Below are 12661 nucleotides of genomic sequence, written 5' to 3'. Positions count from 1 at the left end.
TGTGGTGCCAAGAAGTGCGGTAGAACATTTTAAAATAGAATTTATTGATGTGAGAACACATCTGTATGAGGTGGTAGTCTCATCTGGCAAACATCTGGATTTCCGCCGCGCGGCGACAAACAAGGCGACGCCCGTCGAAGCCGGACCTCTCGCTTCGGGCTGAATTCTCGTTGTTGCTGCCTTTTTCAGTGCGTTCACTGGCCATAAATGGACCGCCGGTCTTTCGCTTCATCTAATCTCGCCTATAAGAAAACGCATAAGTGATAAATTTGCTGTATTTTAATAATTAGAGTGACCATTCCGCCGCTTCTGGGCTTAAGTGGAGAGTCGGTTTGTTTACAGCAATGGTTCCCGTCCTGACAGCCAGATGGCGCCACTATAGTCTGAGTTTATTTTTGCGTCTTTGCTAGCATACGCTGAACTAAAAGTGGGAATGTGCCTGCGTTTAGCCTACGTATAACTATTGGTTCATGGTTCATGGGGTTTAACGTCCCAAAGCGACTAAGGCTATGAGAGACGCCGTAGTGAAGGGCTCCGGAATTTTCGACCACCTGGGGTTCTTTAACGTGCACTGACATCGCACAGTACACGGGCCTCTAGAATTTCTCCTCCAAAGAAATTCTAGCCGCCGCGGCCGGGATCGAACCCGCGTCTTTTGGGTCAGCAGCCGAGCACCATAGCCGCTGAGCCACCGCGGCGGCCTACGTATAACTATAAATATTCATGTGATTTACAGAAAAACGAGCGGTACGCATTCTACAGTTCACTAGAACAAAACGTGCGTTTCTGTGACATTGGGGCATACTAACGGTACGTATAGTATATTCACTTATGCTTCTACAAAAAAAGACTACTACCTGCACCAACAAAATGAACGTTGGGGGTCGCCACCATGCATTTTTGTGCGACTTTTAACGCCGAAATAAATATAAATTCCTGCCTAAACCGGGAGCAGATCTCTCGTTATTGATGTTATAGGGTGCCAACTACCAGAACATGCCATTATTTATACACCCATCTCGGTGAATAGACTGACCCTTTAATGGTTGGTCACGAGAAATTGCTCGGGAAGTGCAACCTGGTTCTCACAATCCCCACGGGTGGCAGCGCCGGCTATCGCAGGGCAGTGGCGCGTCACTTAATCTATGCAACACTGCGGCAGGTGTGGTATGAGGACTCTCAGTGATCTGTGAATTTAAAATAGAGAATGACCAATTCCACTAATTGGGCTGATCTACCGCGTCGTACATTTCAGCAGGAGCTTAACTGTCTCCTCCAATTGCTTTTACTGCCTTCGATTATCTTCACTTCGGTATAAGCGGCAAAATGGTCGACAACAGGCACGTAGTCAGGAATTTTTTACCGGAGAGGCCGAAGGTAATTTCTTGTATCGAGTGGCGCGCGGGAGAGGGCTTTCCCCCCTCCCCCCATCATACCTCGGTTACGTGTCTGGGTCACTGAATCACGCCGGTAAACCTGACTTGTATCCAACTAGAAGCTTGTGCACATTACGTGGTGAGCCTATTGTCTTATTTCAAGAGCCAACGCTGCAGTGCGCATTTGAGTCCCATGTAAAGGTAACACGCCCAACTCCGACAGAACATCCGCAGCCATTTGATGCGTTGTAGATCCCAAATATTGCGGGAATATTCCGTGTAACTGCAGATAAAAAATATGTTCCTCACCAACTTCTTGACGGTTGCATAGGCAGCTTTGCCGAGGTGTCGTCTCTCAAACGAAGAAAAAAAATTAAATGTTTGAGAAGGCTTTGAAAGGGAGACAAAAAAAAATTGGAGGTTAATCGAGGTTTTAGGTGGCTTTCTTATTTTTAATAGCGGCCTAGTGTGAAAACCATGATCCATGGGGAACTTCAAGAGAAGAGCAAGAAAGTGCGGTGAAAAAGTTAGTATTAATATAGAAATTTTTTTTTATTAAATTTAGGCTGCCGCAGGAAAAGGGAGTTATCGAATTTAGCACCCGAGGTTCTCGCACTCACACCGGCGACGTCTCGCGCAAGTCGCGAGGCTGTGCGATTGATCGCGTCTGCGCTCTACAAGGAAAAGGCGTCACCGATATTTCAAAATGGAATACGGCGTGTGGAATTGTCGCTCCTTCACGAGGCTCACGCTGCCTTCTGTGGGGAATACGAAGGAGTACCTATTTATAGTGCGAACAGTCACTAGTCAGAGGCTTTGTGACAGCGTCGCCAGCTAACGCTGTTGAGATCGCTTATAAAAGAAAACTTGGTCAGGAACAGATCTTTGTATTACCCCTACTTTGAGCAAGTTATATTGTGAAAGAAAAGAGAATTCACCAGTCAGTGCCCTACTTCGTATCCCGCTCATTTTGTTTCCCCTGCACGTAAGGCATTTTAGCATTGTCTTGTGCGCGCGCGCTCAACGCGCTCGTCACTCCTGTCACTGTCACTCCTCGTGACCCGTAACTGATCGTTGTTAGGCGAACGTAATAAAAAACTCACTAGACATTGTCGCTCACTCAACTATCTGAAACAATGTGCCAGGCTTATGTACAGGGCCGGTAAAAAGTTCCCAGGCCACAGAGTCTGCTTTAGAGCAATATAGTCAGGCAGTTACGACATCCGCGACACTAAAAATATCTGTAGAGGGTAAAATAACCGTGTTCTAGCCTCTTACAAGCATGATAGCTTTATTGGCATCTGAAGTGTCAGGATATAACGAAGAAAAACGGACCCTGTGGCCTGGGAATTTTTGACCGGCACTCTACATAACGCAGATCTTTGATCCTCCATCGCTGCGGCTATTAGCTCATTCGCTGTAATGATCGGCCAGCCCAAAGGCGCCGGTTGCTCACGAGCCAAGGCTACGAATGAACGCCTTTGTTAATGCAGCGCCTGCAGTGCATAGAGATACATACACTTTCATGTTTATTTCACGTGAATTAGGGCTCGCCAGTATAATATAAGAGTTCTTTTCACTCGTTTCTATTCCATTTTTGTAATTCGCCGCGGCGACTGGCTGGTCCTGATGCTAACGATGGCGTGGAGACGTGTGAGCGAATGACGATGGGTGAAAATGAATTGAATTGGAATAGAATTGCTAAACGCCAACCTTGGCCAGCTTGTTAATTTTTAGCTAGCATGCATTTATCATGCATGCAAAACGAAAATTGTCACAGTATTATCTCTTTAGCGGCTATAATTTTCCGAATAAGAAACAGCATTATACATTCTGTGCATACTAACGGGGTCGAGTGAGGTAAAGGGATCGACAAACTTAACCAGACGTTGTTATCAACATCAGTGTCAGTTAGTTCGCTTTGCATGCTTAAAGACTTGCTACTATTCCGTGAATTATAACGGGCGTTACGTCTGTTTTCTTATTTCTGAAGTTCGCTTAAAAATGCTTTCGTAGAGAAATCAATTATATGTAATATATATAAAACATTTTTCACGCAGAATAATAGCCTTTCAAAATATTTTAATAACTATAAAACGAAGAGCGCTACGGCAATCTCCAGAGTTGAAGGTTGTCGTTGCAGAGTTTAATCAATTGGCATGACATTGAATCCAAATTGAGAGATGGACTAGTACCATGTTGCCTCTCATGCCTTTGACCGAGTTATCCGCGGTTCTGAAGTTTATTGTAGGTGTATTGTTCCCTATGATACGGTCGCGCTGATTTTGTTCGCGCGCACCGCAAGAACGGCACTGTTTTTTGACACAATCGTGTGCGGAGAGGCTGCTTTGATGCAACCTGCAATGAGCCCAGCTATGAATTCGCGCTGCCTTATATAGAAACAGTCTTGCCACACTCAAGTTCACGCTTTACCCAAAATCGTGGCGCCGTAAGCCGGTGCTAAGGTAGAGAGGTGCTTATAATCAGTGCAGTGTAGACTACGACATGCTCGAAGGCGCAGGCGGACTGTTGATGCCTGACCAGGCATAGTGCTTTGCTTGTGTGTTAAGTCTTACTTATACGCTCACACAGATAAAAACAGTTTATTCACAAAAGGTAAGGAACATTTCTCGAAGGGTAAGATGAAGCATATATCAAGCACTTGGCGTTATAAGATAGCAGCGGTCACCTTGACACTTTCTCAGAAAGTTGAAATTCTTTGTACATTGCAACAGCATAAGAACAAGTGTGCTATACAAACGTTACGAGTCGGCAGTCATTGTTCGACACTACCGGCGGAAGACTCAGCAACAGTCCGGCCTCCTCGAACGCACCAACTTTGGTCCATTCACTTTCACCTCCGGGTTCTACACTCATTATGACTTCAGATGCTTGGCTTTGATCACTACTACATTTCCGACGCCAGGAAGGCCCACCCCTCCGGCACCAAGTGCAAGGCCTCCTCCTCCAAGCCCTGCACCTCCCAGGCCTGCCCCGCTGAGGCCGACACCTCCGAGGCCACCAAGACCCACGCCACCCAGGCCGCCGACGAGAGCTGGACCACCGAAGGCTCCCAGAACGACGGGCGCAGCGGCCACAGCTGGCGTGGCCGCTATGGCCGGCGCTGCCACGGCGTGTGTCACGTGCACCACAGGCCTAATGGCGTGGTGGACAGTGGCGACAGGCTGCCGTACGTAGCTCACCACCGGCTTGGTCACGTACTTTAGGTGGATCACGGGCTGCTTGAGGAAAGACACGGTTGCCACGGGAGTGGCCACAGGCGCTGGAATGGACACAGTACGGCTCACGGCTACTGGAGCGCCAACGGACACTGGACCTGTGGCGACTGCGGGGCCCGCAATGCCACCCAAGCCCCCTAGCCCACCACCAAGACCTGCGCCGAGGGCTCCTCCAAGACCTCCGCCCAGGCCGCCTCCGAGGCCTCCTCCGAGACCTCCTCCGAGGCCTCCTCCTAGGCCGTCACCAAGGCCTCCGCTACCGACTCCAGGACCGAGACCAGCCCCTCCTCCGTTAAGACCCGGGCCACCAGGCCCTCCTGCAGCACCGCCCAGGTCACCAGGGGCTCCGCTGCCCCCGAGGTTTCCAGCGTTGGCGCTAGCGGCCAGGCAGGCCAACAAAATGACCTGCATTGGAACCGATAAGCATGGGTTGCAATGACAAAACACCACATAAGAGAATGTTTCTTTTTCTTTTTTAAACATGAGGCTTGTACTAAGCGATATGTCTTCGATTCGCAGTGCTTTTGACCTACATGCATCAAGCGAGGCAGACGCACTGTATAATATGTATGTGATAGCTTGAACCATGCCGCATTATGAAACTAGTACATTGCGGATCTCAGGACATAAGTTTGGAGCGAAAAGTTTCGTAGATAATATTTTCTCACTTTAGTAAGCATCAAAGAATTGCTAACACGAAAAACGACTACATTGAAGACTGTTCTTTCCTCTTTACTATTCAGATGCGTAATGTAGGGCACGTGTGCGATAAGCTAAGACAACGGCTTTATCTGTGGATGTTCCTGGACAAATTGTGCCCAATTAAAGGCGTCATTTAGAGAATACGTATTGAAGAATTAGTCGGCTAGTGACACGAGACAGTACCAAAGGCGGTAAAAACGGCGTCAGCGGCCTATTTTACTGCCTTCGGACACCCACTTCGATAGTCAGTAAACACTATGCCTTAACGGAATGCGTTAGTTGTCCATACAGCACGTTCGCGTTGTTTGCTTACGAGTGTGCTCATGGCCGATGACCGCTTCTGTATGTCGCCGCAGATGTCGACTGACTCATCCTCTCGTGCGCTTCGGCTACATATTTATACCGTCGCCTGGTGAGGAGAAACTCTCTCGCCTGCATGGAGGTCCTGAGCCACATCTGACGACAGTTCTCTCCGTTGGTCTTCCTCTCTCGATGTTTTGTTCTACTGAACTTCGGCGGCTCTAGGGAAGGAGTTCCGATAGCGTCCGGAGAAAAGTGTTTTACGTGTTTTGAATAACAGTCGCCGCTGCCCGGGCTAGTTCCTGCAATGTGAAACTCTGTGAGCGGTTGGAAGTCTGGTGTGGCCGGCGCTTGCCCAGCGGCGCTGACGGTGTCGATATCCGATGACTTCGGCGCGGGTCTCAGCTTGTGTAAAGCTATAAACTCTGCCACACAGAAGAAACAAGAGAGGGCGAATTACAGGTGGATTGGAGAGCGGAGCACGCGGAACGAGGAAGGTGTGTTGTCCGCGCATTTCTCCGAAACGTCCCGACTCTTCTCCGCGCGGACGCGATTTCATCGCCGCTCGGGGAAGCGTTGGAAGGTCGCCGCGGGCGCTGAGCGACGCGTACCTGTGGTGGCAGCGGCGCGACATTCCCTTGGTACAGCGCACTTGCCATGTCGTTTCTGTGATTTCAGCTGGGAACCCGGGTCCTCTGGCGGAAGGTGCTCGTGCTGAAACGAGTGCGGCCGTTATAAAAATAAAGCCTCCTGTTTCCCTCGATGGACTTGAGCAGTGCACCAAGTGGATCTTCTATTTTGTACCGGCCGCGTTGATAAGGCTGCAAAGTGGACGCGTCTCCCCGGAATCCACATCTATGAATATCTGCGGCCTGAGTGTTCTAGAAGGTGCTTTGGATAAAAGAAATGAGATGAAACAACGGCCAGAAATACGCTAGAACGTGGGAAAATGTGGCCCGACGGAAATAGAGATTGAGCGCCGTGGTATCAAGGTCTGGGTGTGTGCGCGGGCTTTCCTTCATTTTTTTTTCTTCTCGCATGCCGCACAGGCGGAAAAGAACAACAACTACGCTGAGCGCTATCACGAAACCTTCGAGCGGTCGTCTTCCTGAGCCGATTGTTTTGATGCTAGACAAATGGGGCTTTCGAAGTTGGCCAGTGCTTTATGCGTACAAGGTCTAGGTGGCCTAGTCTTCGAGCTGCTTGCTTCGCTGCACTGTTGCAAGAGAGGACACGTGCTGATATAGCGCGAATGAGTGACCCTCGATCGTCTTCCGCCTGCCTGCTTGAGCGTGCGTCTGAACGAGCGTGCATGAAAGCCACGTGGTCTGGCTATGACAGTCCATGGCTGTGTCATCATGCACCCGAAATTTTCGCAGTGCTTCTCATTCCTGGGTTAAACAGTTTAATATAAAGCATTCCTCGTCCCTCTTCCGCTGTGCAGGGTAGCCAACCCGAACACTCATCTGGTTAACATCCCTTCCTTTTCTCTTCCTCTTTATCTCTCTCTGTTACTGCAAAAATAGAGGGTGCCCCTGGGGCACATGCTTGTATGCAAAAGCATGTCCTCGTGACTGCAGCTAATAAAAAAAAAGAACAAAGGTGGCGTAATGTTTCCGCAATAAAATAGGCGCATAGCAAGTTTCGCCTGACAGTAAGGTAATCAATCACTCCTTGACACAGCTCTAACGGAATGAATATGAATGTATAACTTAAAGATGTACATATGTGCCTTAGAATAAGGGTTATTTTCAAGTCCCTATTGCGCATTAAATATGTATCCGTATTAAAACAAAATCTGAGAAGTGGTGTATCAAATACCACCGCCATAAATAGCCACCTTGCCACCTTCATAAATTGTCATAAATAGCCACCTTAAATAGCCAACGCAGGCTATGTTGTATCATATTCTCGTAATTATTAAATTACCCTGTAATCGCATGTGCCAAATTCGCTACGCTGCTGGTATAATTTCTTTGTGTGAAGCTATAATTAAAATATGTGTTTCTGAGGCCAACTAAGTGAAGTGCAAATATGAATATTCATATTTATAGCTGTAGCTATAAATAGAACGATAAAGATTCTTATACAGCGACAGCTGTTACTGGCCCCTGTCTGCGTTTAGCTTCATTTTAGTAGTAGTAGTAGTAGTAGTAGTAGTAGTAGTAGTAGTAGTAGTAGTAGTAGTAGTAGTAGTAGTAGTAGTAGCAGTAGCAGTAGTTGTATTAGTAACAGGAGCAGCAGCAGTTGTCGGCGTAAATGGATGGTGATAATCACAAAAAGGAGGAGTGACCGGGTTGCGCTGACGTCAATCTTAACGTCACTGGAAAGCGCCATTGCAACGCATCCCTCTGCATGGCCTGAATCGAGTGATGTCGCGTGTGACAGTGCAGTTTCCTCTCCTTCGTAAGACCCCCTGGTGCCGTGACGGCCTCCCTAAACACACGCAACGCCTTTGTCTTTCAGAATCAGGCACTGGTCCAACACCTCGGACGTATCTCCTTCCACTTCTCAGATCATAAATCTTCCTTCACGACTATCAAATACTGGGAGAAAAGTGCGACTTGAAGAGCGAGTATGCCTGAATAAGAGAAGAGTGCTCTATAACTGTACATATACAAGGCGTATCAGGGAAGGTATAACTACCTTTTTTTTAAATAGAGTTATTGAGGTAAAGAGACGTTTTTTTGCGGCATAGTAATACTAGTGCTGGCGAACGTCAAAAAACAGGAGAATCATGTTAACTGCTAAAGTCATTAACTAAATTCCAATAGTTAACTTTTTATCGGTTACTGACAGGTACCTGATTGCAATTAGAGATTTTTATCCGGCCGCTGGTAATAGCCATACCAGTTTTTACCTATTCGAAAAGGCGATTACCCTCGCCGCTGTGGCTCGACAAAAAGCTGCACGTGGGCAGATAGTCACTGCAGTTCAGTGGTCTGATATATTTTCAATCTTGTGACGTTCTTCAACGTGCACTGAGCTCGCACAGCATACGAGCGCTTCGTGCTCCCATCGAAATGTGGCCTCAGCGAATGTGATTTCATCTCGAAACCTCGCGCTCAACAACGAGCGCCTTAGTCGTCTGGTCTCCGCGGAGGTTACTCGTAAGCTTTAAGTTTTTTAGCGGTAAAATGTATAACACGGCCAGGGTTTTGCTACTGTTAGTGATTTAATGTGAGCATGCTACTGAGCATTAGCAAATATCAGTCCCTCTTAAGTTAGTAAAGTTTATCTACCATTTGTTTGGAATTCGTACTTACTCAAAACGTGGTCCCGATATCGAGTTAATGACTAGAGCACCTGAAGCGTCAAAATTGCTTTTGGCGGTGAACTAATGAGTGCCAAATGTGCCTTCGGATTATATGTGGCCCAGTTTCTCTCCCTCAGTGCTCAAGATAACATCGCGGTTATAATGTGTGGATAGAAATGCTATCAGTTCCTGCGAAGACGCTGATCCGGGAGACCTGATTTCCTTGTGATAACACTGGGATTAGCAGTGGAAGACCATATTTCACCTCCTGTGTTAATCCTCACATTGAAAAAGCTTCTGCGCTTCCGTACCTGCTATCATTGTGGGCTACCGGAAGTTGCCCTTCGTGGAAAACTGAGGGGAGAGGGGGCGGGTGGAATGAATATTTCAATATAAGAACTAGGTAGACTTGCACTACCAAAAAAAAAAATGCATTGTCTGCGAAGTGCAAGGAAGGAGGATGGAGCCACACGTATAACCACAGGACAGGCGACCTTTCTTCTAGTAAGAACGATGGAAAAAAGATGTCGAATGCTACTTCCATCTAGGACATCTCCATGTTCATCGGTAGTGTGAAAGCGTGAATATAATTTTTCTACTGGGACTGGTTTGGTTAATTTTTCTACTGGTTTGTTTAATCTAGCTTGTCTTGTTAAATAAAAACGAGAAAACGCATTTAAAAAAAAACGAAAATCAAGCGGGCCTGCTTCACCACCGATACCTATTCTTTCCTGCGGACACTGCCCACACTGGAATATTGGTCTTCCTGATCAGGTCGTACGTATTAATAAAAGAAGTCTGCAGGCGCCTAAACCAAGAAAATCATATCGGAATGCTTTTATACTTCGTTTTATTTTATTTTTAAATTTAAAAAATGGCCGCCGCGGTTTCTCAGTGGCTATGGTGCTCGGCTGCTGACCCAAAAGACGCGGGTTCGATCCCGGCCGCGGCGGCTAGAATTTCTTTGGAGGAGAAATTCTTGAGGCCCGTGTACTGTGCGATGTCAGTGCACGTTAAAGAACCCCAGGCGGTCGAAATTTCCGGAGCCCTCCAATACGGCGTCTCTCATAGCCTTAGTCGCTTTGGGACGTTAAACCCCATAAACCAAACCAAACCAAATTTAAAAAAATGTGATAGGCCGAAACATCAAGAGGGAAAGGGAGCGATCACCAAGCACCAAGAAACCTAGAGACTTTGCTGCAGGTGCAAAGGATATGCGCCCTGGTTTTATGAGACGACTATTATAGGTAGGAACAAAAATCAGATCGCGAGAGAGATTGTGGAAGCAAAAGCCGTAAATAAGAAAGAGACTCGTGCGTCTCGTACAAAGAACTTGGTTTCCATCAGACGGTATGTTCGCGCGCACATAGCTATTCGATTTACAGGATGCAACTTTCAGTTTTAGCTTTGTTTTTCAGATCTACTATAGCACGGTTTCATTTTTTCATGTATTGACAACGGAAGCCCCTTTGTCACTTCAGTCACTTTGTTTTCATTCCTTTTTCTTTCTGCACGCCGACGGTGTATATATAATCTCGTTTTATATAGTAAATGCCATTTTACGTTTGACTTCGATTTTATCACGTGACCGTCTACCTTCTTGTGTACGTTTTCACTTTCTGAATAAAGCTCAGCTGCAAGTCGGCGCTGTGTCATAGTCCTTGCCCCTGTGCGCTGACAGAACCAGCAAAAATGGAATACCAGCTAGCCAAGAAAAAGTTAGTTCTCAATTAAGGGCCCCTTGCGGGGTCCCACAGGTGAGGATCAGAGCGCTTTAAGAAAGCCCGCGTGCCGGCGCACCAGTTTCACTTCAAAGCTGGGCTTGTTGAATCAGAACACTGCTCCACACCGAAGCCACAGAATCCAAACCGGTCAAGGTGAGCGCGTTCTTAAGATATACGGTGATCGCCCGCATACCCTGCAGGGGTAGCATACAACAGTCGTGCCTTCCGACTGCGTACATCTACACTTCCAAGCGAAATGGGCTCAGTAGTACGGCGTGCTCGTTCGATCGCAGCGGCTGACTGGACCGCATTAAAGGACGTGAACGCATTTAATTTCAATATCAGGAATTTTCTTAGCAGGAACTACAGCATTTAGAAAGCTCTCAAGCCCACAAGTGATAAGTAATTACAAAAGAGAGGGGAAAAAACAAGCTGTACTCACGTCTAGCCTCTGATAACAACAAAACAACAAATAGCAGATTAAAAATGTGCGTATCGACGGGCTGTTGCTTCCATAACAAAGATACGCAGTTGCTTTACGCGATTTCATTATTGCAGTGCATCTGCTGGCAAGGGCGTTGGGAGAGACAAAAACGCATAGTTTCGCCCATACGAACTAACCGCGCGTCGCTAATGACTGGCCTTATACAGCGCACGGTACACACTCCCGAGGGCTCAATAAAAAGCGAAGAGCATATTTGTACGGTTTGTCATAGGGGCTCATTGTCGGATATGTTTGCCAGCAACTTCTGGCCCTCCAACTTGATCGGGGAATCCTCTAGGCCGTGGGAAAGAAAAACGTAAAGAGTACAGTTTTGCCCAAGCTATCAAAGACGCACGCTTCATATGTTTCTCTTCATCTGATATATTCTCGCAACGTCTAGTGATGTTGATGCAGCGCTCAGGAACTGCTAAGTCGAACCAACATAGTCGAAAGTTTCACTTCTGCCATAATATCGCCATATTTTACTCGAAGTTTTAAAGCGGAAGAGCTCCCGTACGAAATAATGTGGGCAAATATTATGCGAGTATTAGCGAATACGGTCAACGTTACTTAGAAGAACTTCGTTGCAGGCCAGTTGGTAGGACATCGTGAGGACTGTGAGGTCTTGCTCCTCACGGTGAATGTTGTTGCGACACGTGTGGCATTCGACATCGAGGGCCATGCTGCACGTGCGCTCGGCAGAGAAAATATCTTCGATTGAACTTCTAATAAAAAGCATAACTGAAGAGAGTACAGGCTTGATCCAGTCGGATCGGAGGAGGCAATATTTTTTTTCGCGAAGCATAAAACGTTAATTTCTGTCCAGACAGCTTTTGAAGATACATTGAACCAGGACTGTCCCACAATCTGCCAGCCTCCTCGTCAATGCTCATTGCACTGAGCTGTTGTGGTGGTCCGGCGCGATGCAAAATATTTATTGTTATATTACGACATAAGATGAAGATGTGAAATAAAAATTAGTCACCTGTAGGCGGCTATCACCGGATGATTACTTAGTGGCTGGCAAGAGAAATGGATGCCTTTTATTTTGCTATATTTAGCGACTGCAGACAAATACAGCAAACGACTTCACCCGTGCAGCTTTCACTATCTTTTGCGTCTGTGAGCGTGAAATGTATGTGGTGGGAATGTGGTTCTTCTGTTTTATGGACAACGAAGAACCCAGACCGGAGCAAAATCCTGGCGCCGTATGGCACTGTCCAGAAAGAAAAAAAACCTGATTGGCTGGTGGGCCGTGACGTCATCAGTGACCAGCATCCGGCACAGAAAGCGAAGAAATTCCACTAGCTGGGAGGGACGTGACATCACCAGCCTGTCAGTGATGTCTCACAAGCAGAGAATGCCTGCTGGCTGGCAGTGAAGTCACCAGACCACAAGTAATGCCACCAGACGGTTTTTTCGGGAAGAGCATTAGTATCAAAAACCCCATCAGTCACTTCTGGTAAAAACATCAACAGACTCTGGTGTTATCGCATTATCAACGCATAACGGCGACAGGTGTCCCCGTGTTTTTTTTTTCTAATGACATTCACGAGATCAAGAGATTGCAGTCCATGCCA

At 47.1% G+C, this 12661-nt stretch overlaps 1 protein-coding gene across 1 annotated transcript; it reads right to left on the bottom strand.

Moving 5' to 3' along the window:
* Window positions 1–3965: 3965 nt before the first annotated feature.
* Window positions 3966–5673, bottom strand: LOC149351207 (uncharacterized). Its single transcript, XM_089576989.1, has 2 exons — window positions 5631–5673; window positions 3966–5020 (listed from the first exon to the last, which is right to left on the bottom strand). The coding sequence occupies exons 1-2, from the start codon at window positions 5640–5642 to the stop codon at window positions 4253–4255; spliced, it is 780 nt and encodes a 259-aa protein (XP_089433115.1). The 5' UTR covers window positions 5643–5673; the 3' UTR covers window positions 3966–4252.
* Window positions 5674–12661: the final 6988 nt, after the last annotated feature.

This window comes from Amblyomma mixtum, chromosome 3, assembly GCF_055824585.1.
Source record: "Amblyomma mixtum isolate Tamu chromosome 3, ASM5582458v1, whole genome shotgun sequence".
NCBI lineage: Eukaryota > Metazoa > Arthropoda > Arachnida > Ixodida > Ixodidae > Amblyomma > Amblyomma mixtum.
Note: the sequence above shows the minus strand (reverse complement) of the source record. Positions and strands in the feature narration are given on the sequence as shown.